Raw genomic sequence first — 27,128 nt, 5'->3', positions numbered from 1 at the left:
CCAGGTCTTTAAGGGAGCTGAGCAGTTCCTGTTGGGGTGACCCCAGGCAGAGCTGATCCCAAGGGGTCTGTGCCAGTCTTGCGGGGAGGAGAGTCCTCACGGGTAAGACTGAAGCCAGTGTCTGGCTGCTACAGTTTTAGATATCGGCTCCAGGGGGTGGATACTGTGGGAGGTGGATCCTGCCCAGGGATAGGCCTGAAAGCCCTGGGGCTGTAGGGCCTGGGAGAGATGGCTCTGCTGCTGGGCACACCTGACCAGGAGCACGGTGGGCCTGGGTGCCGCAGCAGCCCGGGCAGCCTCAGGGTCCTCTGCTCTGTTTCAGGAGGTGAGCGCCAGGCCCGCTGAGCCTCTGCAGAGCTGCCAGCCATGCCCGGGATCGTGGTGTTCCGGCGGCGCTGGTCTGTGGGCAGCGATGACCTCGTCCTGCCAGCCATCTTCCTCTTCCTCCTCCATACCACCTGGTGAGTCTCGGGGCCACGCCACAGGCCTGGAAGGAGGCCTGCTGGCCATCTGTCCCAACCCTGTTGTGTTCCCAGCTCCCCGGAGTTGGTGCTGAAACGGCTGCGCCTTTAGGGCAATACCCCCGTGGAGCCCAGAGACCCCGCCTGGCCACCGCCGGACCTGACCCCAGCACTGGGCGGAGCCGCTGTGCTGTCTGCCCACGGCTGGTGGCTGGGCTCCCTGCTCTCGCTCCCCTGTCCCTGGATGCCCGTGTCCTCAGAGGGACTTGCTGCCAGGTAGACAGGGGTCCTGCTCCCAGAGCAGTGAAGCCCTCCACCCCGCGTCCAGGCTGCGTGCGGCTGCCCGCCAGAGGCCATGGGAGGTGCGTGGGCCGCCCGGCCCCTCTCATGTGCACGTTCCCCCAGGTTTGTGATCCTGTCCGTGGTGCTCTTCGGCCTGGTCTACAACCCGAACGAGGCCTGCTCCCTGAACCTGGTGGACCACGGCCGCGGTTACCTGGGCATTTTGCTGAGCTGCATGATCGCTGAGATGGCCATCATCTGGCTGAGCATGCGCGGCGGCATCCTCCACACAGAGCCCCGCGAATCCATGCAGTACGTGCTCTACGTGCGCCTGGGTAAGGGCCCCCTGCCGTGGGTGAGGGGGCCGCTCCGGCCCACCCCCACCCCCACCCTCCTCCTGGGCCCAGCGTTCTTTCGGCCACACACGATGGGCTGGGCCCTGTGCCAGCACCAGGGCCAGCAGCGAACAGGCAGACTTACTGGGCCCGGTTCTGGACCCGGGGTGGGCAGACTACGGCCTGAGGGCCAAGCGCAGCCCGCCGTCTGTTTTTTAAATAAAGTTTTATTGGAACCCAGCCACACTCATTCATTTAGTACTTATTGCCTCTGGCTGCTTTTGCATGACCACAGCAGAGCCGAGAAGTTGTGACGGACCTTATGACCCACAACATCTAAAAATATTATTTACTCTGTGGCCCTTTACAGAAAAAGGTTGCCGACCGCTGCTCCGTCTAGGCTGTGCATATCTCTTCAGCTGCTTTGTGACCCTTCCCCAAACAGCCCCCCACCCTCCCAGGGAAGCCCCTCAGGGGCCTGGACCAGCTCCCGGAGGACCCGCCTGTCTCCTCTTCTCCCAGTCACTCCTGGTGGCTACTCTGGTGCTCCTGTGGTCTGTGCTAGGTCCTCTTCCCGTGTTAACTCAGGAGGAGCCACTGTTGGCCTCATTTTGCACATGAGGAACCTGGGGCCCAGGGAGGTTACTTTGCTCTCTTAAGGTCACACGGCTAGTAAGCATATGAGTGTCAGAGCTGAGATTTGAACCCAAGTTGTCTGGCTCTAAAGCCTGGGCTCTCGGCTGCCACACTGGGATGGCTGTAGAGCAGGGGCTTCCAATGCTGCCCCCTGGGGGGCCGTCAATTCTCCCACCTGCCCCCCTAACCCCATCTCAGCCCTGGGCCCACTGCTCTGGTCTAGGCAGGGGACCCTGGGCAGCTGGCTGCTGGGGCCCCTTCCCTCTCCTGCCTCAAGTACCAGAGGCCCCCTCCTGGGAATAGCAGTTTCCATGAAATGAACACCCCGTCACCCAGTTCTCACAGCCCTGTACCGTGGACCTTGTCACCCCCATTTTACAGACGAGGAAACGGAGGCTCAGAGAGATTAGGTAACTTGCCTAAGATGCGTCTGATCCCAGAGTTCATGGATATAGTTCTAATTCCTGAAGGAACAGAGAAACGCCTCCTTTGCAGTCACCTTCTCAGGGGGACGTCGGGGCCTGAGGGCACATGAGTAGAACCGGTGGTGGGACAGCCACACTCCCTGGGCCCTCTGCGCCACGAGGCCTGTGTGGCAGGGGTGGCGGGCAGTCTACTGCCGAGCTGGCTGGGCATCCTGTGGCAAAGGGAGCCGGGCCCAGGTTCCAGGGCCTCCCCGTCCTTCAGCTGGGGCCCTGCTCTCCTTGCAGCCATCCTGGTGATCGAGTTCATCTACGCCATCGTGGGCATCGTCTGGCTCACTCAGTACTACACCTCCTGCAATGACCTCACTGCCAAAAACGTTACGCTCGGTATGTTGGTTGGCCCAGGGGTGGAGGGGCCGGGGCCAGCCCTAACCCTAACCCTAACCCTAACCCTGGCATGGAGGGCACAGGGCCAGGTTAGACAGGGCAGCCCCAGGATGGAGGGGACGGGGTCAGCCCTAACCCTAACCCTAACCCTAACCCTGGCGTGGAGGGCACAGGGCCAGGTTAGACAGGGCAGCCCTGGGGTGGAGGGGACAGGTCAGGTTAGAGAATAGGAAGCTCAGGCACCGTGAGAGGGAAACAGTTTCCATGAGGACGGAAGGCAGTCTGCCATACCCCCTTGGGGAACCCTGGGTTTCGGGGGCAGCAGCAGGCACAGCGCTGCCCAGGGCTCCAGAAACCCACACAGCTGTCTGCTCGTGCCAAGGATGGGCCTTGGGGTCACGGCTCAGCCAGGGGGGATGGCTGTGTGGCCAGAGGCTAGGGCCAGGGCCTTTGGAGCCTTGCTCTTGGGCCCCAGAAGCAGTTGGGGGTAGGGAGGCTGCAGTGCCCCTTCTTCAGAGCCAGAGAGGTGTCCCCAGCACCATGACCCTTGGCTTCCCACGGCCGCCTCCACAGGGATGGTTGTCTGCAACTGGGTGGTCATCCTGAGCGTCTGTATCACCGTCCTCTGCGTCTTCGACCCCACGGGCCGCACCTTTGTCAAGCTGAGGGCCACCAAGAGGAGGCAGCGCAACCTGCGGACCTACAACCTGCGGTCAGTGGGCCGGGCGGGCGGCGTCCCCCGCGGGGTTTGCTGACGGTGGACAGAGGCCGGCCCCACGCCTCTCTCCCGGCGTCTAAACCTGTGTGAGCCCCGGGCGCCGGCCAAAGGCTTACCTCAGGTTCCTGGTCTGTAAAGTGGGAACCGCAGTAATTCCTGCCTCGTGCTCTGCTGTGAGGTTTAACGGAGTGATTAACACCGTGCTCATGGGAGGTTCGTGCTCAGTAAATGGTAGCCACTGTCACCATCTCCAGCGCTAACAACACGAGAGTAATGGCGGGAAGCGCTCGGACGGCGAGCCAAGAATTGCATGCGTTAACTTACAGTAACTCGCCGAGGTAGCTGTTAGCATCATCCCCGTAATAGAGAGGAAGAAACAGAGGCACAGAGAGCTTATGTGAGTTGTCTGAGGTGACACAGCTGGTAAATGGTGGAGCTGGGGTCAAGCCTAGGCAGCCTGGCTTTAGAGCCCTTGCTCTTAAGCACTAGGCGAGGCTGCCTCTAGGATTAAGGGGGCTGGAGGAGGTTAACCAAGGAAGGCTTCCTGGAGGGGAGATGTTTTGCACAGTGTTTTGGAGAAGCGGGGGAGGCCGTGCCATGGCAGAGAAAATGCGGGAGGACGTCCAGGCACATTCACAGGGTTCCTGTTTATTGAAAGAAAAAGAGGGGAGTGCTTCCAGGGTGGGTCACAGTGACTCCTATATATTGAGCTTCTGTTCTGCATTAGGCCCTGCACTGAGCCCCTTCCGCCATCAGTCTGTTTAATCCTTTTGCCAACCCTGGTGCGGTTGTGACACCCATTCTACAGATGAGGGGTCCAAGTCCCAGAGCGGGCAGGTCACTTGCCCCAGGTCAGGCTGGTGGGGAGTGGAACTGGCACTCCATCCCCAGCCCAGGGCAGCAGGGTCAAGAGCCCTCAGCCAGGGGAGTGTGCTGCCCAGGCCCCCACCCCACCCTCACGCACCTCTGTGTCCCAGCTCCCCTGGGCCCTCCGCGTCAGCTCGGCACTGTAGCCAGAGCCTCACCCGTGCCTGGGCTGGCCACCTCCCAGCCCCAAATGCCAGGTTTTGGAGCCAAGGCCCCGGAGCCTGTTGTTCCTCCGGGTGCAGCTGGCCACGACCACCAGTACCATTCTGCTCATTCCAAGCACATGCCCCCACCTGGCCTGGTTTCTGGGCTCCTGGGGCCCTGGGGAAAAAACTCTCCCCTCCCCAACTCTGGGTAATTGCCTTTGGGGCCCAGGGCAGCCAACGCCTTTTCAGTTGGGAGTTGTCGGTGGCTGTCATCAGAATTAGAAAGTTTTCCAGCGGTGCCAGGCCCTGTGCGGGTAGTGAGAGTCCTCAAGCTCACAGGTCCCCACCTGTTGTGCTTTGTCCAACTCTCGAGCGGGCTTGGGAGGGCAGCCCAGGCCGCAGCTGGGTGGCTGTGACCACCTCTCAGGCTCTTCCCCACTCGCCCTCCCTCTGCTCTGAAACCAACAGACAGTTTTTCTAACAGGGCCGTTTTCAAGCCTGCTGACCCTTCATCCGCTTCCAGGTTTGGGGCTGTGCACAAGCCCTACTGCCTCACACCAACGGGTTATTTTAGTCTCTGGGAATCAGGGAGCTGTTTAAGTCCTTTGCTCTTTCTCCTTCCAGTGAAATCTGCTGGGGTTTGGGGTGGGTTCTTCCCACCACTACTTCCTAGAAGCCTGACCTTGGATCTTTGCGGAAGGAGTGTCTGCCCTCCCTTCGCTTTAGTGAGCCCCAGGGCGGGGGATGCTGGATCCATGAACTTGCTGTCCAGACTTTTTTTTAAATTAATTTATTTATTTTTGGCTGCATTGGGTCTTCGTTGCTGCGCATGGGCTTTCTATATTTGCAGTGAGCGGGGGCTACTCTTCATTGCGGTGCACAGGCTTCTCATTGTGGTGGCTTCTCGTTGCAGAGCACGGGCTCTAGGTACGCAGGCTTCAATAGTTGTGGCATGCGGGCTCAGTAGTTGTGGTTCACGGGCCCTAGAGCACAGGCTCAGTAGTTGTGGTTCACGGGTCCTAGAGCTCGGGCTCAGTAGTTGTGGCGCACGGGCTTAGTTGCTCCACAGCATGTGGGATCTTCCCGGACCAGGGTTCGAACCCGTGTGCCCTGCATTGGCAGGCGGATTCTTAACCACTGCGCCACCAGAGAAGCCCACTTTCTGTGCAGATTGAGTGTGTCTCTGCCTGTCTTGGTCTATGTAGCCTAACTGATGCTTTATGCCAAATGTGTCATTGGCTCCATCTTCCCCCTGGTGGGCATAAAGGGTACTGCAGTAGAGTATACAGCTCTTAACATCTGCCGGAGGGAAGGGAGGAAATTCTCTTCGAATGTTTAAAAGCCAATTTGGTTAGAAAGGGTTAAAGAACGTGATGCTCTGGGAACTCAGCTTGGCCAGCATGCAGTCCTTTCATCAAGTCCCCAGTAGGGGGGACGTTGGCTTAGGATGTGAGGCTGCCCAAGTCCCTTAGGGCTGGCAGGTCCCAGAAATAGCAAATCCCTTGCACCGTTTCCTAACCCCCTCCTGTAGCCCTGGAAGGCTCTGTGGCTTTCCCTGTCCTTGTGGCCCATGGCCTGTGGAACCAGGGTTGGGAGCAGGAAGCGGCCCTTAGTTGCAAAGAGGAGCCGAGAGGCAGGGGAGGGGGGGACCCGGTCTGTCACTCCTGCTGGATGCTAAGTGCTTTGCAGGCACCCAGGGCCACCCGTGTCTGCCCCTCCTGACCACCCAGCGCCAGGCTCTGAAGGAGCTGAGGGGAGGGCACATGTCACAAAAGCAAGCCAGCCCCTCGTGCTCAGTCTGGAAATTTACTTTTTTTTTTTTTTTTTCCGGTACGCGGGCCTCTCACCAATTGCAGCCCCTCCCGTTGCGGAGCACAGGCTCCGGACGCGCAGGCCCAGCGGCCATGGCTCACGGGCCCAGCCGCTCCGCGGCATGTGGGATCTTTCCGGACCGGGGCACGAACCTGCGTCCCCTGCACCGGCGGGCAGACTCCCAACCACTGTGCCACCAGGGAAGCCCTGGAAATTTACATTTTTAATATTGGATCTGTTATCTTTATGCTCAAAACACACCGACTTCTGGGCACCCAGCATTGGAAAGGTCTCCGTGGATAATCGGTCAATAGCTCTCCCTTTGGGTGCAGACTCCTGGGTACCCTGACTCCCCATCAGAGCAGCCAGACCCATTGGGGCTGGGGTTGAGGGTGGAACAGACAGGGGCCAGCCATGCAGATGAAAGGCAGGGGCCCTCTCCCCTCTAATGTAACAGATCCAAGGAGTTGAAGAATGCAGAGCCTCATTCAGCCCCTTAAACTTCCCCAAGTACAGACAATGTGAGAAATCCTTTCTGAGAGGGGAAACAGGTCTCTCCGGCAGGTCTGCTCCAGGCCAGGAAACAAGTCGGCAGAGAGGCCAGCACCCTGCCACCATCTCCCAGGGCTCTTGATTTGAGCTTTTGGAGTGGACTGCAGGGCAGCCCCCAGTTCGGGCTGCCAGCTCTGAAGCCCCCCAGAGCGTGCTGTTGTCAGTCTGCCAGAAGTTGGGAGCGTAGGCCCTGGCCTTGGCCAACAGTGCACCATCTTAGGCCATCAGGAGCCCCCCAGGGAGAGCCCTGCTGGCTGATAGCCAGGTCACTGGCCGGCCAGCCTTGGCCGGACCCAGGCCTATTCTCCCCTAGACCCTCCTACTGGGGAGCCCTTTGCTAGGGTCCTGGGAACAGGCTGTCCTGTTTCTGTAATGTCTGGGCCCAGCTCTTCTGTTCGGGCCCTCTGACCTCACACATACCAACTCTCCCCCACTGCAGGCACCGCTTAGAAGAGGGTCAGGCCACCAGCTGGTCGCGCCGGCTCAAAGTGTTCCTCTGCTGTACTCGGACGAAGGACTCCCAGTCAGTAAGTACTGGGAAGTCGCCGTCCTGGGGCTCACATCCTGCTGTCGGCGACTCAGGAGGCTTCCCTCCGCAGCTCTGCCGGGTGGGGCAGGAGTGAGGTGACAGCCTGCTCCTAAGAGGACCTGTTACTATTCACTGAAGGACTCCCTCCAGCATGTGAGACAGCCAACCCCTTGCTTTGTCAAGGAGACAGAAACATGTGAAGACCTTTTATCCACCCCCTTGGAACTCAAGAGTTTAGTTTAGGAGAAGAGATACTCAAATATCAGGGCAACCCGAAGACAGAAAAGCAGCATCTCAGCAGCTGCAGGTCCCTCTGGAAGATCCGTCCCTCGATGCGCACTGTTAGCCTTCCGCACCCGCCAGGGCGCTGCGGGTCAGTGGTGCGTGGCCCCCGGGTTGGGGAGGGGAGGCAGGGCCCTTAGGGGTCATCTAGTCCCACCCTTCGTTTTGCAGATCAGGCAGCTGAGGCCCAGAGAGGTGGAGTGACTTACTCAGCATTGCACAGGTAGTTAGTGGCAGAGCAAGTGAGGTCAGGAGACCGCTCCTCCCCAAGCCAGACAGCAGGTGCCCTGCATGGAAGCCCCCGGAAGCCTTGAGTGGCTCCTACCCACTAGCAGCCCCTGGTGAGCCGTGGAGTGAGTAATCAAGCGTAAGAAAGTCCCTCCCACCCCCAGAGGTTCCCTGGTGGGTGGGAAGCACCCCCACCCCCACCCCGGGGCTCTCGGGGCAGTCTGAGGGGTCTCAGCTCAGGGCGTGCAGAGGACACACCCACCCCTCCTGGCAGACAGCTTCAGGGCTGGCGTTGGAGCCTGGGGAAAAAGCAGAACGTCTTTTCTCAAAAGGCCGGGGCTCCCCAGAACCTAGGTCCCATCAAACACTGACGGCCTGGGGGTCAGGTCAGGTCAGGTCCAGCCCAGAGAACGTTTTGATCACCTCATGCTGTGTTGCTTAAAAATTTGAATTGGTGGCCAACATTTAAAAATGAGGGGAGTGTAGGGAAAGTTCAGTATTTCTAGATTTGCCCAAAGTGGGCCTCTCAAAGCAGTAGCAGGCTCTGTTTGGCCCCATTAGGCTTTTGAGTTTGCAGCCCTTGATTTTTCCTCTCTTGCATGTGCCACACACTCAAGGGTGAAACCCAGCGAGAGAAAACCAGTTGCCATGAGTTTCTTCCCATCACAGCCTCTCCTGACCAGTTAGGGAAGAGGTTCCAGACTTCAGCTTGTCGTGGGGCAGGGCAGGCTGCACTCTGCTGGAAGGGCTGCGTCTGTCTGCCTTGCCTCCCGCCCCCAGGCCCCAAGCATGGCTGTCCTGAGAACAGAGCTGGCAGGACAGCTAGGGGGACCAGTGGCCCCAGGTCACATGCCCCTTCTGCAGGCACATGGTGGGGGTCCCTGAGCCTACAACTGTGGACAGGTCGGGGAGGGGGCCTGAGACCCAGGGCTCCGTACAGCCCTTAGGAGGGCATTCAAGGTCACAGCTGGTGGGAGGTGGGAAGAAACTCAGTGTGGGGAAAGCAGCCAGGAGCTTAGTTTTGGCTCCTCTGCTAGAGAGAAAGGCTGAAGGAGAAACAGGCCAGGCCCAGGCCTTGATTCCTAGTCCTGAGGAAAGAACAGGAAACGGCTCCCGGGGGCATCTGTGCGGGGGTAGACGGTGCCCGGTGAGCGCCGAAGGAGAAGGGTCAGCCGTGTCTGGGACAGCCTCTGCAGGGTCTACAGGGGCCCGGAGCCCAGGACAGGGCCCTCAGGGTCACAGCTGCAGAGGGCCGCATGTGGGGGGCTGGGGGAACTTGCACAGGGGACCCCGAGCAGACACCCAGCCCCGGACATTCACGCCCCGTGTCTCGTCCTCTCTCTTGCTCCCCTGCCGCCGCCTCCTGCCTCCCTGGACCTCGTAGGACGCCTACTCGGAAATCGCCTACCTCTTTGCCGAGTTTTTCCGAGACCTGGACATCGTGCCCTCCGACATCATCGCTGGCCTGGTGTTGCTCCGGCAGCGGCAGCGGGCCAAGCGCAACGCCGTGCTGGACGAGGTGAGCACGCGGCCATGCTCAGGCCACCTCCCCGCACCGCCCTCCTCCCGGGCCCTCCCTGCCGCCCCTGCTGCCCCCCGGGTTCCACCCACCCTCTTGGCCCAGGAGGCCACCCTCTGACGTTCACTTCCCTCCCTTCCCCAGCTCACCCTTCACCACTCATGGCTCTTGCCTGAGTGACTTCCCTCTGCGGGGCCGCAAGGCTGCCTCCAGGGCCCCAGGGGACGTCTAATCACAGGGGCCCAATGAAGCATCCAGCTCCACGCTCCAGCCTCTGTGCTTGCCTCTCCACCCCACCCCAGCCAACACACCAGTCCTAGTTGGGGTCTCCCGGCATCCCATGCAAAATACGTTTTCTCCCGGCCTGGGCTAGCGACGTCCCAGGGGATTGATGCTTTGGGTGGAAGGGGAGCAACTGGAGATATGAGGAGACCTCAGATTTTGGAAAACTGGCCAGGTCATGGAAGAGCTAGAAACCACATGCCCCTTTGGGCTCTCAGGCCCTGGGGAGGCAGGCAGGGTGCAGAGCTGGGGGCCTGGACCCCTTTCTCAGCCGTGCAGCTGGACCCGGGTCAGTCACCGTAACGCACCTGTCTTCCAGGCCAACAATGACATCCTGGCCTTCCTGTCTGGGATGCCGGTGACCAGAAACACCAAGTACCTCGACCTCAAGAACTCGGTGAGTCCGAGCCACCCACCTCCACCCGTGCCGGCTCCTCTCCCTCTGCCAGGACGACCCGAGCAGACCACCTGCCCTGGCAGCATTGGGCACACCTGCTCTGCGCGGGTCCCCCCTCAGCCCTCCAGGCGGCCCCCCTTCTCAGTTCACGCCCCCTTCCTCCCGAGTCTCCCCCAGCGGCCCCACCCCCACCCCTGCGTCACGCTGGTTCTACAGAAAAGACCCCTGAATCGGCCTCTCAGTGCTCAGAATGCTTGGTCCTGGCCTCCTGAGATGATAAAGGGCTTCAGGAGGGTGAGCTGTTACTATTATTGCCATGGTTGTTACTGTTACAAAAGGCAGCAGGACACAGCACTTTGGTTTCCAAGCTTTTTTGAGTAGCAGAACTTCTTAAGCGCCTTTAGGAGAAATCCAGTGTGTGTGTCCCAGTAAAGGAGCGCCTCACCCAGGGCTGAAGCTGCAGCCGGAGGGCCGGCCCTGCCCCAGAAGCAAACCGATTTAGTGTAGCCGGGGGCTGTGACCTTGAGCAAGTCCCTGACCCCTCTGAGTCTGTTCCTGCGGCAGCATAAACGGTGCTGGGCCTGCCTTTCACCCAGAGCCCCGGTGGGGAGGGGATGAGCCATCCTGAGCCCCGTTCCCTGCACGGCGCCAGTCGTGCCAGTCGGGACAGCGTTAGAAAGGATTCATCCTTCACAATCTGAATCCCCTGGAAAAGCCTGTTCTGTTTGCCCCTGCTCCCCAAAATGGGCATTTGTATCCTTTCTTAAAATAGCCTGTCCTCCCTGGTGGCGCAGTGGTTGAGAGTCCGCCTGCCGATGCAGGGGACACGGGTTCATGCCCCGGTCCGGGAGGATCCCACATGCCGTGGAGCGGCTGGGCCCGTGAGCCATGGCCGCTAAGCCTGCACGTCCAGAGCCTGTGCTCCGCAACGGGAGAGGCCGCAACAGTGAGAGGCCCGCGTACTGGGAAAAAAAAAAAAAGCCTGTCCATAGCATGTGCCCAGAGCAGCCGTCCCAGCCTCCCGGGGCTGCCCAGGCCCGCTCTCACCATGCCCTCTCTCGCCTGTGGGGGGCAGGGAAGGGGCAGCTGAGCCTCCAGGTGCCAGCGCCCTGCCCTCCTGCCTGAGCGGAAGGGGATACCTCCCTCCTCCAGTGCTTTCCTGGAGAGCAGACACCTCGGGGCCCTGATGAAGGTGCTGTTTATTTCACTTCACAAGATGACTAATCACCCTCTTCACCTTTTACAAGGTGACTAATTCCCTCTAAGTGCAGGAGTCCCCAGTGCCTGGGGCACCCGGGGCACCGGAAGCTGCTTTGCTGGGATATCTGGGCCTCCTTACCTTCCTGCAGCCGGTCAGGCTGATAACCGCCACCGGCCTCAGACACCAGCTTTCAAACCGGCGCCTTTCTCAGAGATCCCAGTCTGCCCAGACGCCCTGACGGTGGGCCACTGGTCTGGTCCCCAGCATGTCCATGTCTCCAGGGCCCGCCCTGCTGCTCTGTGGCCTGGGCAACCCCCTCTGGAGGGTCCGGACCTCTCAGGGTTAAATCCCCCTTCCCGGGGGCCTGATTGCCGAGGTGGGCGATTGTCGCGGTAACCTCCCCCTCTCTTCCCTTTTCGGGAAAACGGGCGAGGAAATCGATCCAGTGCTCTGAGTGCTTTTCTGTCCCCAAATCATTAATTTCTGAGATTGGTGCAATGGGACAGGTCTTAGGAGGATTCGTGCCCTGGTTGCATGGAGATAATTAGGGAAATGCAATTATCTGGAGGAGCTGGTCCTCCAAGGCGGGGGTGGGGGTGGTCTGCAGCCCGTTGGGAGGGCAGCTCCTGCCTCCATCCTCCATCGAGGGGAGCCCATGGGCCCTGAGGCTACAGGCAGGAAGGGCAGGAGGTGACCGCTCTCTGCCTCTTCTCTTCCAGCAAGAGATGCTCCGCTACAAAGAGGTCTGCTACTACATGCTCTTTGCCCTGGCTGCCTACGGGTGGCCCATGTACCTGATGCGGAAGCCGGCCTGTGGCCTCTGCCAGCTGGCCCGGTCCTGCTCGTGAGTATACCGGCCCGTCCCCCTAGCTAGCGGCATGTGCAGAGGGGCTGTGGTCACGATGCCGGGCCTGCCCACGGGGGGCTCTCCCTAAACGGACTGTACCTGCTACCCTGCCCCCTGTGGCCCGCGTTGCTTCTGTTCCGCACCATCTCTGGGCCTCAACCTTTCTAGTTCGGTGTTATCCCTGGATGGGGAAGGGCATGGGCTTTGGAATCACACGGTATCAGGTTTGAATCCACGCTTTGTCACTGGCAGCCTTGGGCAAGTCGGTCTACCCCTGCAAGCCTCAGTTTCCTTATCTGTAAAATGGGGATGTTTGAGAGGACGAAATGAGACGTTGCCCAGCATCTGGCTGTGCGCTTACCCCTGTCCCATCTCTCTCCCTGCCCCCTCAACTACTCCCCTCTGCCCACATCTTCCTTCTCCCGGCTCCCTTCCTGTGCTCTGCCTTTCTGGAAGAAAGGCCTTTCCCGGTTGAGCCCCAATCCATAGAAGCCTCTGGAAGGGCAGCAAGAAGGCCCTTTGTGAAAGGCTCCAGCCCTCTTCACAAGGAGTTGGCAAGGCCTCAGCCAGGGTGCCGCCCTTAGCCCACCGCGGGGGGCCGGGGTGGGCTCTGCTTTCCTAAGTGGGCCAGAGGAGGGCTCAGCTCCACGAGGGCCCCTCCCCTTCTTTGGTGTCTCCATGCTCTGCCCAGGCCGGGCAGAAGGAGGACAGCTCCCTGGGCTCCCTGTTCCGGAAAGGCTGGCACGCTGGGCGGGCAGCTTCTGTTCCACGACGCTACCGCCCTTGGGGCACAAGTAGCCACTCCCTCCTTCAGCGTCCTTTTCCCAGAAAGCTGGGGGGCTCTCAGGCTTGTTCTCACCATCCCCCAGCGACTGACACAGCTGACCAGGGCATCTCCACGCCCCTCCCCGTCTTTGCCAGCCCGCACACTGCTTCTCCCCCCGCCCCCAGCATCCTTGGGAGCCCCTGCAGCGGCTGAGAGGCTTCTCCAAATGAGCACTGGGCCAGGAGTCCTGAGACCTGGGCTCCGACAGCCCTCCTCCATTTCTCACTGGCAGAGTGGGGACGTCATTTGTACAGGCAGTGTTCGTCCTGCCCACCTGTGGGGTATTTCAGAAGCCAGGGAGTCACTGGCAGCCTGGGCACTTGGGGGGCTCTGCAGACAGGAGCGAGGCTGTACTTGCAGCAGCTTCTCAATGCTGCGGGGAGAGGGAGCAGAAGGACCTCAGACCCCGTGAGGGCTCCGTGAGAGCCCGGTGCCCTGGGGGGCGGAGAAGAGGCAGGCCTGGAGTCCCGGCCTGCAGCCAAGGGTGTCAGGATGGAGGCCAGAGGGCCGGGCTCCCTTTTCTGAGTCCCAGCCTGTCCACAGCAGCCCAGAGTCCCAGCACTGGCTGGAGGAAGGAGGGCAGCCCACCTGCCTCAGGCCCAGGCCCTTCACCTGGAGTGGTCCTGCCATCCCACACAGAGCATGGCAGGCCATGCCTGTCTATGGCCCCGCCACCCTGGGGACACCCCACTCGGCTCCAGCCCTGCCCTGGACGTGTGGTCAGTCTCCTGTGGGCAGGAGAGGCCCTGCCATGGGCCAAGCGGGTCCTCAGGCTCCCAGGACCTTTGAGCCCCTCAGCGCCCCAGCCTCCTCTAGGCGGGAGTGCTGGCCTCGACGGTGCCGCGGGCCCCTCCCTTCCAGGCTGCTGGCCCCGCTGCTCTCATCGGTCCCCCTGGCCCTCAGATCACTGACTCAGGGGCAGCCTTCTCCCTGGAGAGAGGGGGCATCACCATTTATTGGGTCCCTATTGTATGCCAGGTGCTTCCTGCATCTTGGGCCTTTGATCTCACCCCAGCCTTGTAAAGTAGCTATCAGCACCTGCCCACCAGGCCCTCGCGGTCAGGAAGGGCCACCAGAGCAAGGGTTCAAGCCCAGGTCTCTGTCTCTGAAGACTACGTACACTTGGGCAGCCACCTGCTCGGTGCTAGAGGGCGGGGCTGAGGTTGGAGAGGGGCCACAGCTTCCTGAAAGCGGGAGCCTGGCCCACAGGCCCAGACCTGTCCCCACTTGGCCCAGCAGTGGCGGGTGAGGGGTGTGGGGGTCTCCCAGAGTAAATGGAGATGGTTGCCCACCCCAGGCCTGGTTGCTTCCGAGACTTGGCTGAACCCTGGGTCTTCTCAGTGAGGCCTCTTCCCATTGAGGGGTATGTATCAGTCCCTCAGGCGCTGCTCGAGTGAAGACAAACCTCTGTGCATCACCAAGATCTAGGATTCTTAGTATCAATAAAATCTCAGCCGTCAAGCCAAGAAAGCAGGCAGACAGAGGTCACATGCTCTCAGGGCTCCGGGGCCCCATCTGTTGGGTGCTGGCCCCCTCTGGTGGCCCGAGGAGCCGCTGCACTCGAGCTGGGTGCCCAGCTCAGCCGCTCACCCGTTCATTTTGGGGAATCCTGCTATGTGCCTGGTGCTGTTTTTGGTGCTGGGCACGTAACTGTGAACCAGGCAGAGCAAACCCTGCCCTGTGGAGCCCACCGCCTGGTGGCAAGGCACAGACCAGGAAATGCAGCCCATTGGAGCACGTCAGTGTTTTGGAGAAAAATTAGGCTGTCTGTGCTGTCAGGCTTGGCAGGGGCGAGCTATGTCAGATGAGGTGGCCCAGGCGGCGGACCTCCCGTAGCATAACGTTTGAGCAGAGGCCTGAAGGACTGAGGGATCTGGCCACACAGAAACCACGAGAAGAATGTTCCAGGCAGAGGGAACCACGGTGCAAAGAAGCTGAGGCAGGAATATGGCCAACGCATCCGAGGGGAGTCGCAGGCAACAGGCCAGAGGACCAGGGCCAGGTGGGGCCGGGCCCTCGGCCCTTGCAAGGACTCTGGCCTTTATACCGGACAGGAAGGGCAGCCTTGGAGGGTGCTGAATGCAGCCATGTGGCTTGACGTACATCTTAAAGGGCCACTCTGGCAGCCATGTGGCTTGACGTATATCTTAAAGGGCCACTCTGGCAGCCATGTTGAGAACGTAAGGGGCGAGTATAAATGAGGGAGACCAGTCAGGAGGCCCCTGTGACACTCCAAGGCAGGGATAAGGTGGCTTGGAGCAGGGTAGGGGGTGGCGGTGAGGGCAAGCGTTCGGAGTCCAGGTCTGAATTTGAAGGCAGAGCTAGCGGACGTGCTGACGGACTGGTGTGGGATGTGAGGTGGGGTGAGGACCCGATGGCGCCGAGCGTGGGGCTGAGCTGCGGAGCACAGGGGGCGGGGCCTCGGGGACTGGGGCCTGGAAAGGTTGCAATCCTGTGGGACATCTGGGAGGAGGTGTTGCACAGGCAGTTGAATGTGAGCAGGTCTCTGGGGCTTATTGGCACGTAGGTGGTATTTAAAGCCCAAGACTGGATGAGGCCCCAGGAGCGAGTGTCGCTGGAGAGAAGAGGAGCTCCAGGGCTGACCTCTGGGTCCTCAGTGAGAGGACGAGTACAAGGAGGCTGCCCCGAGGGAGAAGCAGGCTAGGAGAGAGGGTGCCTCCAGCCGAATGGGGAGAGCGTTTCAAGGGGGAGGGCGAGTCCCACTGGGTCTTGTGCTGCCGAGAGGCCGAGTAAGATGAGGGCTGGGCCCAGCCCGGGCCGGTGGAGCTTTGCAGGGGAGGCCTTAGAGAGAGGGTACGGCTGCAAGAACCAGTTCCAGAGAGTATGGGGGAGACCGCTGCTCCGTCGGGGTCCCTGGCTCTGAGCCCTCTGCCACCCGCCCAGGTGCTGCTTGTGTCCCGCACGGCCCCGGTTTGCCCCTGGAGTGACCATCGAGGAAGACAACTGCTGCGGCTGCAACGCCATCGCCATCCGGCGCCACTTCCTGGACGAGAACATGACCGCGGTGGACATCGTCTACACCTCCTGCCATGATGCGGTGAGGGACTGGGGCGGGCTTGCCAGGCTGGTGCAGCATCCCCCCAGCCTCGGTCCTCCACAGGCCACAGGAGGCAAGCAGCGCTGCGGCCTGGAGAGTGTACACCGTCCACCTCAGCGGCCGGAGCCCTTGGCTTGGCTGGCATGGCTGGCCGAAGCCTCCAGGCCTCCCCTCGCTGGGCAGACCAGAGATGGGCCGCCTCCTTCTCCCCACGTCCTGGCCTGCATCCGCTCTGGGGCTAGGAAGTGGACCCCAACCCCGCACCCGGCACTGGGGCTTCCTGGCCCCAGCCTTTGGGGGAAGGAATTGAGAGGGAAGAAGCCAGAGGCACTGGGGAGGGGGCAGCCCCTCAGGACTGAGCAGGCAGGGCGGCAGCACTCAGGGCGCCCGTGTCAGCGGAATTAGGAAGGCCGGGTAGGCTGTGTGCCGGGTTGGGGGGGACCTACTGTGACCCTTGCAGGCGTCAGGGGCCCAGTGGCCAGTGGAGCCAGATTCCCGGGCCCTGAAGGAGACCGACTTCAGTCACTTCCCCAAATCTGCCTCCACCCTGGGGGCCGTTCAGGCTCATGAGCCGCCCTTCTCCTAGGTCTATGAAACCCCCTTCTACGTGGCAGTGGACCACGACAAGAAGAAGGTGGTGATCAGTATCCGGGGAACCCTGTCCCCCAAGGTACGCTGCCCAGTGACCCAGCCCACCCCGTGGACCCCCTCACAGCCCCCGAGGGTGCCCGCCTCCTTTTTCCTGTTCTCAGTCCCGCCCCTCACCATCCTCTCTCCCCACAAGGACGCCCTGACAGACCTGACCGGTGATGCCGAGCGCCTCCCTGTGGAGGGGCACCATGGCACCTGGCTGGGACACAAGGTACCCCTCCTCGTGGGCTCCCCTGGCGGCCCCTGGCCTTCTCCTCTCCGCTGCCAGCACGCAGGCCTGTCCTGTTGGGGTGGGGGCTCCTCCGGTGTCACTGGGCTCACCAGGAGAGACTGGTCAGAGAGGTGCGGATTCGTCTGGAAAGTCCACTGGCCCCCACTTGCCAGGACCCCCACAGCCCTGCCCGACGCAGATCCTGTCCCACAAGAGCTCAAGGAGGCAACTGGGAAGAGATCTCACTGGTTCCTATTAGGCACACCATCCCTCTGAGCCTCAGTTTTCTCATCTGTGAAATGGAAATGATGTGATTAAGTGTCCACCAGCGCCCCCAGCCAGCTTGTCATGAGGACCAAAGGGGGAAATGGGAGGGACAGGGTTAGTGAGCTTCACATCCCTGTGGTTTTGCTGGTCCCTGACAGGCCTCCCTCCCTCCCTGTGACGCCCACCTCTGTTCCTCCTCACCCAGGGAATGGTCCTCTCGGCTGAGTACATCAAAAAGAAGCTGGAGCAGGAGATGGTCCTGTCCCAGGCCTTCGGGCGAGACCTGGTGAGGCGTTTTCCATGCCATGAGCCCTTGCCACACCCAGCTCGCCCTCCCCCAGGGCAACAGACTGGGGACAGGACAGGTGAATGATGGAGCCTCCCCTGCAGGCCAGGCTCCTACACTCTCCTTCCATCCCTGGCTCCCAGCCCCTCCTCACTTGCTCAGTCCCTCCCACCCTCTCTGGCCCTTTCTTCTTTTGTACCAGCTCCTCTTGAACACCCCTGCTCAGCCCCACGCAGTTGTGAGCACCCGCTCGGTGCCAGGCACTGGAGGCTAAAGATGGCTCAGTTCTGGGGCTTCCAAAATGTTGAGCAGAATGAACATAGAAGATAATTGCAGAACAGATAGAAGGGGTGCTGCTCTGGTTGAGGGCGATCTGGGCCTGCCCACTGCCCACTCCTCCCTGTGCAGGCAGGCAGCTCCTGAGGTGCTCCTAACTGCCCTTCCCAAAGCCAAGCAGTCCCTGGCCTCAGGAGACCCCAGTCTAGTGGTTGGGGCACAGGGATGGGAGCAGGTGACCAAATGATTATAATAGAGTGTAATCATTATATTTAAAGGTCTATCCCAGGTGCAGATGCAGTATCTAGGAGGGAGCAAGCCTCTCCTGGAAAATCAGGAAGGGCTTCTCCAAGGAGGTAACCTCTGTGCAAGTTTTTGAAGGCTGAATAGGAGTTTGTTATATAGTCTCCCCAAGAAGTTGCTCTGTGGGGGCCTAGCTCGGCCCTTCCTCTGCCCCAGCAGCCACAGCACAGACATGATCCCAGGACTCTGGGAAGCCCCCTCCGCCTCCCTGGTGTCAGCTTGGCAGGCAGCGGGGCAGGACTCTCAGGGCTTCTCTCGGTCCCCAGGGCCGCGGAACCAAACACTACGGCCTGATAGTGGTGGGCCACTCCCTGGGCGCAGGCACCGCTGCCATCCTCTCCTTCCTCCTGCGACCCCAGTACCCGACCCTCAAGTGCTTTGCCTACTCCCCGCCAGGGGGCCTGCTGAGGTAAGCAGTCTGGGGCCTCAGACTTGGCTGGGGGCGACTGGAGGACAGCGCTGGGAGCTGGCTCGGTCAGGGGGCTGGACTGGGCAGTCTGGGTTCCAATCATAAGGGAACCTGGGAACGGCCTGGAGAGTGGAGGCGGGGGTTCTGGCAAAAGCCAGGTGGACCCTGGGATCTAGCCCCAGCAAAGCCTTGCCGACGGGATAGGCGGGCAGGGAGCAGGCAGCCCCGCCCCCCAGAGGGTCTTGGAGTGCTGGAGCCAAGCCCGCTCGGGAACACCGCGCCCCTCCCCTGCCTTGGCACCCCCTCGGCTTCCCTTGCAGCGAGGACGCCATGGAGTATTCCAAGGAGTTTGTGACAGCTGTGGTCCTGGGCAAAGACCTTGTCCCCAGGCAAGTCGCTCCCTCTCTCCACCTGCCTGGCCTGGGCTGTTCTGCCACCTCGGGGCCTCACCCAGGTGCCCCGTCTCTCTCACTCAAATTCCCACCTCCTCGAGGGACCCCCAGAATCCCCCCAACTCAGGTGTCCAGGGTGAGAGGGCAAGGTCGGCCCGCCCTGCCAGGCCTCCCCTTCCTGGCGGGGCCCTGCCGAGCTGCAGGCTCCTCACCCACACCGTGACCCTGATGGCCTGGTCTTCTTGTTCCCGGGAGCCCTGCTGCCCCTCACCCCGCTCGTCTCCCCGTCCTGGGCCAGCTCAGGCTGACGCCCCGACTGGCTTCCTTCTCCAGGATCGGCCTCTCCCAGCTGGAAGGCTTCCGCAGACAGCTCCTGGACGTCCTGCAGCGAAGCACCAAGCCCAAAGTGAGCTCACTCCCCTCCCTGCCGCCGGGGCACCCTGGGCTCTGGGCTCCCCGTTTGTCTTCTGCCCCACCTGTCCCTCGGCCCCCTGCCACGTGAGGCCAGGCTGGGGTATGGTTGATGTCTTGGGGACCCCAGGCCATCAGGCCCTCAGCGTCTCCGAGCTCACGCCATCCGCCCCCCACCTATCCTTGTGCAGATGGGGGAACGGAGGCCCGGGGTGGGCAAGGGACTTGCTTTTGCTCACACAGCAAGTCGTAACGCAGTCAGGACTGGAACCGAGGGCTCCTGAGTCCTGACTCCTGTGGCACAGAGCTGCCTGCAGTCGGGACAAAGCAGTCCCGAGGTCAGTGCTCCGAGTGTGACGGAAGGCCTCCTCCAAAGCCCACTGCGATCCCCAGGCTCAGGGAGGCTGGAGGTCGCCGGGGGAGGGGCTCTGGGGGCAGTTGGTTCCGGTTTTCCCTGCGGCTGAGAGGAGAGGACCAGCCCTCCCTAACCTCTCCTCAGGCCTGCCGAGGACACTGGGGGCTCTTCCTGTAACACGGCCTTCAGCGTTCCAGGCTGGGGGGTGGGCACGCTGCAGCCAGGCGCCCTGAGGCGGGCAGGGGGTGGCCGGCCAGGCCCAGCAGGGCCTCTGTGCCCCCAGGCCCGCCCTCACCCCATTCACCCTCTCAGCCCAGTTGGGACTGTTCCCAGCCTTGGTGCCCGTGACCATCTGGCAGGCAGGGCACCAGGTGCCAGGGTGAGCAGGCAACGAAGGTATAGGAGGAGCTTAAGGACATGGAACTGCTCCACTCAGACCCAGTCCTGGGTGCTTGTCAGGCCCAGGAGGCAAGTGGCGGGGAGCCGCCCCCGATGTGGCCGGGCCTGGTGGGTGCAGCTGGACTGAGCTTCAGGGTCTGTTCTGCCTCTGACTTATGCGATGACCTAGAGCAAGTCCCCTCCCCTCGCTGGACCTGTTTCCCCTCCGCTAGATAAGCGGTTGACTAGTGTTGCAGCCCTGAAGTTCAGCCATTCCATGTCATCTGTCCTTGGCACCTTTTCGGCCATCGTGGCCGCTGGACACCTCAGCCCCCGCCTCTCCACTGGGCGTTGCCCTTCCCTCTGCCCCACGGCCATCCCAGCTCCCCACCGTCACCTGTGAGCTCTCCTGAGCACCCCCTGCCCACCCGGGCAGTGCCACTCAGCTCCATCCCCCTCTTCTCCCTGTCCCCACAGTGGCGAATCATTGTAGGGGCCACAAAATGCATCCCCAAGTCGGAGCTGCCCGAGGAGCTGGAGGTGACCACCCTGGCCAGCACGCGGCTCTGGACCCACCCCAGTGACCTGACCATCGCCCTGTCTGCCAGCACCCCTCTCTACCCCCCCGGCCGCATCATCCACGTGGTCCACAACCACCCAGCGGAACAGTGCTGGTAGGTGCTGCCCGCGCCCGGTCAGCTGGGAGGTGGCGGCAGCCAGGGCAGGGGAGTGGAGGGTGGGGCCAGCCTTCATTTTGTCGCCCTTGGGGCGTAGGTGCAGAGGCTGGTGACGGTGGCCCAGGGCGCCGACAGCAGGGTTGCCCCAGCCTCGGGCCCTGGAAGTGCAACGACAGGCCAGTCCAGAGCAGGACTCCAGGCCCCTCTCTTGACGGTCCCGGTCTTCATCCCCAGTGTCACCCTTCCCTAGTGTCCCCCAGGACAGCTGTCCCCACTCACATCCATTTAAAAGCGGACGCCCTGGAGGGTCACCCTAAAGCCCTGGCCAAGCTCACGCCTCAGTTGTCACTTGGCATCGCGGCTGGGATGAGTTGGCGGACAGCTGGCAGGGGCAGGAGAGAGACCAGGAGAGGGCGGGTACGGTGACCTCTCCAACCTCACCCCCGACCCCTTCCTGCACTCTCAGAGGGTTGGGCTGCCTCCTCGACAAACTGCTTGCGAGCCGGGATCCTCCCTGGGGTGGAGCAGGTATGGCCCAGGCCACAGGCAGGTGACAGCTCAAGGTCAGGCTTTCCAGCTCCACGTGGCATAAATGTTCCTGGCTGCGGAGGGCTGGTGGCGAGGGCTGAGGTGAGGCAGAAGCAAGGAGCCCGGGGACACAGCCCTGCTGGTCCAGCCGGGCAGGGCGTCTCCAAGGCCCCCCCATCCCCACCAAGCCAGGGCAGAGAGCAGGGCCAGGGGCCTGGGGGCCAAGGCCAGGCTGCCCCCTGCCCGCCCGCTTCCCTCTGGCCCCTGTGCCCCTCAGCTGCTGCGAGCAAGAGGAGCCCACGTACTTCGCCATCTGGGGCGACAACAAGGCCTTCAACGAGGTGATCATCTCGCCGGCCATGCTGCACGAGCACCTCCCCTATGTGGTCATGGAGGGGCTCAACAAGGTGAGCCCCACGGTGCCTGGCTGGCCGGGTCTCCGTCCCCATGTTACACACAAGGGTGCGACGCTCCCTGGACACTTAGTGGGCCAGAGAGCCCACTCGTGTCCTGGGCTCCACACCCACCTCTGTCCACACCACCGTGTGGTCCCGTGGTGGGTAGGGGGTAGGAGACACCCAGGAACCTGTCCCTGAGGCAGGCTGAGCTCAAACCCTGAAGGCCACCTGGCACTTGGCGGACGCATGGCCAAGCAGGGGCAGCCTTGGCCATTGCCCGGCCATGGAAGGGCCGACCGCAGTGTAGGAAAAGTCCAACCTGTCCCATCTGTGGGGTGGGCGAGGCACAATCACAGGGCCTGGCCCCGACCTTCCCGGAGGAGCCGGGCCCCGTGTGGGGAGGAGAGCAGGCCCGGCTGACCCCATGAAGCTCTGCTGAGCCTGAGAGGCCTGGCCTGCTGCCCCGCCTCCACACGTGATTGTCACCCCTCCGCCGCCACCAGCTTCCCCGTCCTGTCCCCAGGTGCTGGAGAACTACAACAAGGGGAAGACGGCCCTGCTGTCTGCTGCGAAGGTCATGGTGAGCCCCACGGAGGTGGACCTGACTCCGGAGCTCATCTTCCAGCAGCAGCCACTGCCCACGGGACCACCCGTGCCCGCCGGCCTGGCCCTGGGGCTGCCCGCCGCAGACCGCCGAAACAGCAGTGTCAGGTGAGCGCCGTCGCCCCGCAGCCCCGCCCCAGAGGGTGTGTGCAGTGGCCACGCGCGTGCTTTCAGCGCGCGAATGCTTGTGCACGTGTGCGTTCTGTGTACACGCCGGGCCCTCGTATGTTCACGCCACTCTGTACGCGTGCACGGGAGGGATTGAACTTGCCTCCACTGCTCGGGGTCTCTCCTGCTGTGCCCCCACTGTCCCCCAGCCTGCCACCACTGAAGCCCATGTGGGCTAGTAGGCATCTAGGGTTGCACGGACCCCTGACCACAAACACACAGATTCACTCATAGCTGTTTAGACCCAAACAGATGGACACCCATGCACTTACACGCACACACATATTAAAGCTTACACGTGTGTATACATGTGTTCACAAATAGTAGCTCTAAGTGCACAGAGCCCCATACAGACAGACTCACGTATAGAACACACACCAAGACAGAGGCCAAGACGCTTGGACACAAGGACACGCTTGTGTGGGCAGCCATGTGTGTAAATGATGGATGCACCTGTACCCAGACCCAGCCTCTCAGATACATGGGCCGACTGACATACAGACGCCTAATATGCATGCTGCACGCAGAAACACAGGCGTGTACACGCTTCCAGACGCAAACACACCCCACATTCACACGCACTCTTTTGGGGGTTGGGCTCTGAGGCCGTGGCTCCTGGGGTGGGTGGGGATCCTCCTGCCTCTCTGGGACCCTTCCCGCCCAGGTCCTGGGTCCAGGTTACAGATCTGGCCTAGAGGCTGCTAAAGAAGGTGGTGACTGCTTCTTGGCCCTTGGTGGGGACACCTGGACTTCGCTCCCTATCTCACAAGCATTTCCCATAGCGGCTGCATGACCAGATGGGGGAGCCAGTGTTCGTTCGCAGTTGCAGTGACTGCTGCGGCCCGACCCTGGCCCTTCACTCACCCCCTGCAGGCCAGTGTGCGGAGACAAGGGGCTCCAGGGCCCCGTCCAGCAGAGGGCTACACCCCATGGGAGAGGTGGGAGGAACCCCCGGGTGAGGAAGGAAGTGATAGGAGCTCAGGAAGGGGCCCAGGGGGCTGCTGGCCCGGGGGTGGGGTTGAACCCAGCGGGGGCGGCTCTGGGCCTTGCTCTCTCCCTCCCTCCCTTCCCTCCTTCCCTCTCTACCCTTCCACCTCTGCCTCCAGTGACCTGGGGCAGCCAATCTCTCTGGGCCTCAGTCTCCAGGTGGGTACAGCGACGTCGGTGCAGTGATGGGCACCAGTGCAGGCCCCTGGCCCCCTCTCCCCAGCTCAGCCCTGCATCAACTCTCTTGTCTTCTATCTTGGGGTCTGGTTTTTAAAAAGGAGGGTTCCCTGTCCCCAGACTGTTCAACCACTTTCCCCTCCTCCCCCTCCCCAAGCTCCCTCCCGCTGGGGAACTAGGGGTGGGCCCCCGCCCCGCTGAGTCTCACCCCTCCCTGCCCCCTCAGGAGCAAGTCCCAGTCTGAGATGAGCCTGGAGGGCTTCTCGGAGGGGCAGCTGCTGTCCCCTGTGGCCGCGGCAGCCCGCCAGGACCCAGTGGAGCTGCTGCTGCTGTCCACCCAGGAGCGGCTGGCGGCCGAGCTGCAAGCGCGGCGGGCGCCGCTGGCCACCATGGAGAGCCTCTCGGACACGGAGTCGCTGTACAGCTTCGACTCACGCCGCTCCTCCGGCTTCCGCAGCATCCGCGGCTCGCCCAGCCTCCACGCCGTGCTGGAGCGCGACGAGGGCCACCTCTTCTACATCGACCCCGCCATCCCCGAGGAGAACCCATCCCTGAGCTCGCGCACCGAGCTGCTGGCGGCCGACAGCCTGTCCAAACACTCGCAGGACACGCAGCCCCTGGAGGCCACCCTGGGCAGCGGGGGCATCACCCCCGAGCGGCCCCCCAGCGCAGCCGCCCACGACGAGCTGGAAGAAGGGGGTGGCGGCGGGGCAGCCCCCCGCAGCGGGGAGCTGGCGCTGCACGACGGGCGCCTGGGGGACTCGCCCAGCCCTCAGGTGCTGGAGTTCGCGGAGTTCATCGACAGCCTCTTCAACCTGGACAGCAAGAGCAGCTCTTTCCAGGACCTCTACTGCATGGTGGTGCCCGAGAGCCCCACCAGCGACTACGCCGAGGGCCCAAAGTCCCCCAGCCAGCAAGAGATCCTGCTCCGCGCCCAGTTCGAGCCCAACCTGGTGCCCAAGCCCCCAAGGCTCTTCGCTGGCTCGGCCGACCCTTCCTCGGGCATCTCGTTGTCGCCCTCCTTCCCACTCAGCTCCTCGGGCGAGCTCATGGACCTGACACCCACGGGCCTCAGCAGCCAGGAGTGTCTGGCAGTGGACAAGATCCGGACTTCTACCCCCACCGGCCATGGGGCCAGCCCCGCCAAGCAGGATGACCTGGTCATCTCGGCACGCTAGCACCCCAGGAGTTGCTACCAGCTGAGGCCCGGGCCAGAGCAGGCGGCTCCTCAGGCTTCTGGTGGCTGCCCCCCAGGCCGGGCAGCTTTGAGGAGAGGCCCCCACGGGGCCAGTGTAGCCTCAGGCATTGGGCATTGCTGCTGAGCTGGGGGTCCGCATCCCTACCTCAGCTTTGGAACCCCCAGAGCCAAGGCAGCTGGGATCTGGGCCCTCCAGATAGGGAATGACAGGGAGGGGCGTGGAGCAGGGAGAAGCCTGGGGCAGCCTGCCAGGTGGGCAGGGCGACGCTCCGCCCTCTCAGCCTGAGTGCCCCCCACAGGGCCATCCTGGCACCTCCTATTCCGGGACAGGCCATGAGTATGCTGACTCCCCGTCACTGCCCTCTGGCTGCTCTCCCAGGGTGGAAATGGAGAGCGGCCCCCTCCCCACGGATTCTCATCTGTGGTCCAGGCTGGCATCTGCCCTGGCCACCCCCAGATCTGGTGCCTGCTGGCCAGCCCCCTGGGGTGACCCCCCCACCAAGGTGGCCCGCAGTGCTGTGTATGTTTACAGAAGCTGCTGGGCTGGGCTCAGGATGTGTCCTGGGCTTGCAGGCCCCCTGACCCCCGCTGCAATCACGTGTTTAGTAGCCCCCTTCTGGGCAGGCAGGCACCAGCCTCCACAGGGCCCAAGGCAGCCATGGGGCCTGGCGGGGCCTACAGGAGGGTGTGGTCAGGGCCGCCCCTTCTCTGCCTGATATCCCTCATGCTGATCCCTCTGTCGATGGGTCCTGGGTGCCCAGGCGTGCCCCATTACTTCCTGGCCTGCCTTCTACCCCCGGGGATCCTGGCCACTCAAAGGGTGGAGGGCACAGGTGTGACCACCCCTGCCTGCAGAGTCAGTGCCCTGGAAGGAAGGAGGGCCCCACCAAACCCCCATTTTGGTCCTGGGCTCTGCAGCCAAACACGCCTCCACTCTGCACAGCTGCCCCTCCCCGCTGGCCTGGGCTCTCTGCTGGGAGCGGGCCTCTCTTCCCTCCCACCCACAATGTCCTGTTGGCACTAAGTGGAGCCAGGCGTGGGGTATTGTGGGAGCCGGCTAGAGACCCAGGAGGGCCAGGGGCCCTGGGGCCATCCCAGTTTAGCCTGAGGCCTCCACAGCCCACACTTGGGAGGGTTCCTTCCCTGCTGGCTTGGAGAAGCAGCGGGGAAGTGGAGCCCCTGCCTGTCCCCAGAGGCAGAGCGGGGAGGGGGCGCATGCCAGCGCGGGGCGTGTGTGTGCATGTGCATGAGTGTGTGCCGAGGAAGGGGCTGCTGGGGCACCCTCCCCGCCCTGCCCGCTCTGCCTGCCTGCTGCCCCTCCCAGCCTGCCAAGAAAACAGGCAGCAAACATGATGGGCACCGTGCGGCGGGGGCCGCGGGACGAGCTCGGCTTCGGACACGGCCTGTCCCCCTCGTCTCGCCGGCTGCTCTGACCCCTAGTTTGGAAAACTGGTGTGTGCCGAGCCGTTGACCGCCCGCTTGTGCCTTCATTTCCTTGGAGGCAAGGTCCCACGACTCTGGGCCCGCCCATGGCCTCCCTGGGTTGGCTAGGCTCCCCTGACCAAGACCCCCGTCTCGTGATCACTGGTACCTGGGACCCCTGCCCACCCTGACACATGGGGACAGAGACCTGGGAGCTGGGCCTCCCTCACCCTCTGCGACTCCCAAACCTCATCAGCCCCATCAGGCTTCTGCCCCTGCTGGGCCCACCCCCTTTCCCGCAGAATCAAGACGGAATCAGTGGCTCTTAAAGTTTAAAAAAAAAAAGACAAATCATAAATCAGAGTAAAGTTCCAACAAGCACCCCAGCCCGTAGCAGGGAGACTTGGGGTCTGCCCTTTTTTTTTTTTTTTTCTTGCGGTACGCGGGCCTCTCACTGTTGTGGCCTCTCCCGTTGCGGAGCACAGGCTCCGGACGCGCAGGCTCAGCGGCCATGGCTCACGGGCCCAGCCGCTCCGCGGCATGTGGGATCTTCCCGGACCGGGGCACGAACCCGTGTCCCCTGCATCGGCAGGCAGACTCAACCACTGCGCCACCAGGGAAGCCCAGGGGTCTGGCCTTTTAACTCCTCCTCCACCAGGGTGGGCCTGGGATCTCTGAGGGGGCGTGGTGCCCACCCATGCCCAGGACTGAGCCATCAGGGACAGACCCCCCACCCCCAAGGCTGCAGCCGCACAGGGTTACAGGCTTGGGGCTGGGGCAGGCTCGGACTCAGCCCTGGATGCTCCAGGGTCAGCCCACATCTCACCCGCCCCCTCCCCGCCTCTCCGCTGCAGGATGGGCCTGCTGCGTGTCTCTCCCTTCCTCTGCACACCACACTTGGGGGGTCTGAGCCACCCCCCTCAGCCCAGCTCAGACTGACCCCTACTCTGTCCCCCAGACCTGCAGCACAAGGTTTCCCGGCCGTAGGCTGGCCTGTCCTCCCAGGGGCCCGGGCGACCTCCATATGCAATCGGTAGTGAGCAGCTGGGCCCCGCAGACACTCACGCACTGTACGTGCCATTCTCCCATGACTTTTTTTGTACTAAATGTATGAAAGATCCAAACTAATATTGCTGTAAAAAGGAGAGACAAATTAATATAGCTTATTCTATAAATATATCTGTATATAAAAGTTTCTGTATATTGTATAGAGCTGTGTATAAACTGGATGTAGAAGCACA

The 27,128-nt window shown here is 62.3% G+C and overlaps 1 protein-coding gene across 2 annotated transcripts; it reads left to right on the top strand.

The window, feature by feature from the left end:
- On the top strand, positions 1-27,128 carry DAGLA (diacylglycerol lipase alpha). 2 transcript variants are annotated; one of them, XM_089914713.1, is made up of 20 exons: positions 1-461; positions 867-1,078; positions 2,425-2,526; positions 3,100-3,238; positions 7,061-7,148; positions 9,045-9,179; positions 9,781-9,858; positions 11,779-11,903; positions 15,637-15,790; positions 16,377-16,460; positions 16,575-16,652; positions 17,125-17,205; positions 18,051-18,193; positions 18,514-18,582; positions 18,919-18,991; positions 20,207-20,403; positions 21,212-21,343; positions 21,577-21,667; positions 21,856-22,043; positions 23,494-27,128. In XM_089914713.1, exons 1-20 carry the CDS (start codon positions 367-369, stop codon positions 24,443-24,445), a joined length of 3,216 nt encoding a protein of 1,071 aa, XP_089770839.1. In that variant the 5' UTR covers positions 1-366; the 3' UTR covers positions 24,446-27,128. The 2 variants fall into 2 exon arrangements, with proteins under 2 accessions (XP_089770839.1, XP_022447516.1); XM_022591808.2 differs by lacking the exon at positions 21,577-21,667 and having other exon boundaries at positions 5-461; positions 21,212-21,341.

Source organism: Delphinapterus leucas, chromosome 7 (assembly GCF_059928025.1).
Source record: "Delphinapterus leucas isolate spDelLeu-1000000601 "Yukka" chromosome 7, BTC_Dleu_Yukka2, whole genome shotgun sequence".
Classification (NCBI taxonomy): domain Eukaryota; kingdom Metazoa; phylum Chordata; class Mammalia; order Artiodactyla; family Monodontidae; genus Delphinapterus; species Delphinapterus leucas.
The sequence above is the reverse complement of the archived record's forward strand: the minus strand, read 5'-3'. Positions and strand labels throughout refer to the sequence as shown.

What these genes read in the sequence shown, in the direction of transcription:
- DAGLA (XM_089914713.1), top strand. Translation starts at nt 367, where the DNA reads ATGCCCGGGATCGTGGTGTTCCGGCGGCGCTGGTCTGTGGGCAGCGAT. An exon ending in CAACCTGTCCCATCTGTGGG is followed by an intron (nt 21,668 to 21,855) that starts GTGGGCGAGGCA and finishes TCCTGTCCCCAG; the next exon opens with GTGCTGGAGAACTACAACAA. An exon ending in CGCCGAAACAGCAGTGTCAG is followed by an intron (nt 22,044 to 23,493) that starts GTGAGCGCCGTC and finishes CTGCCCCCTCAG; the next exon opens with GAGCAAGTCCCAGTCTGAGA.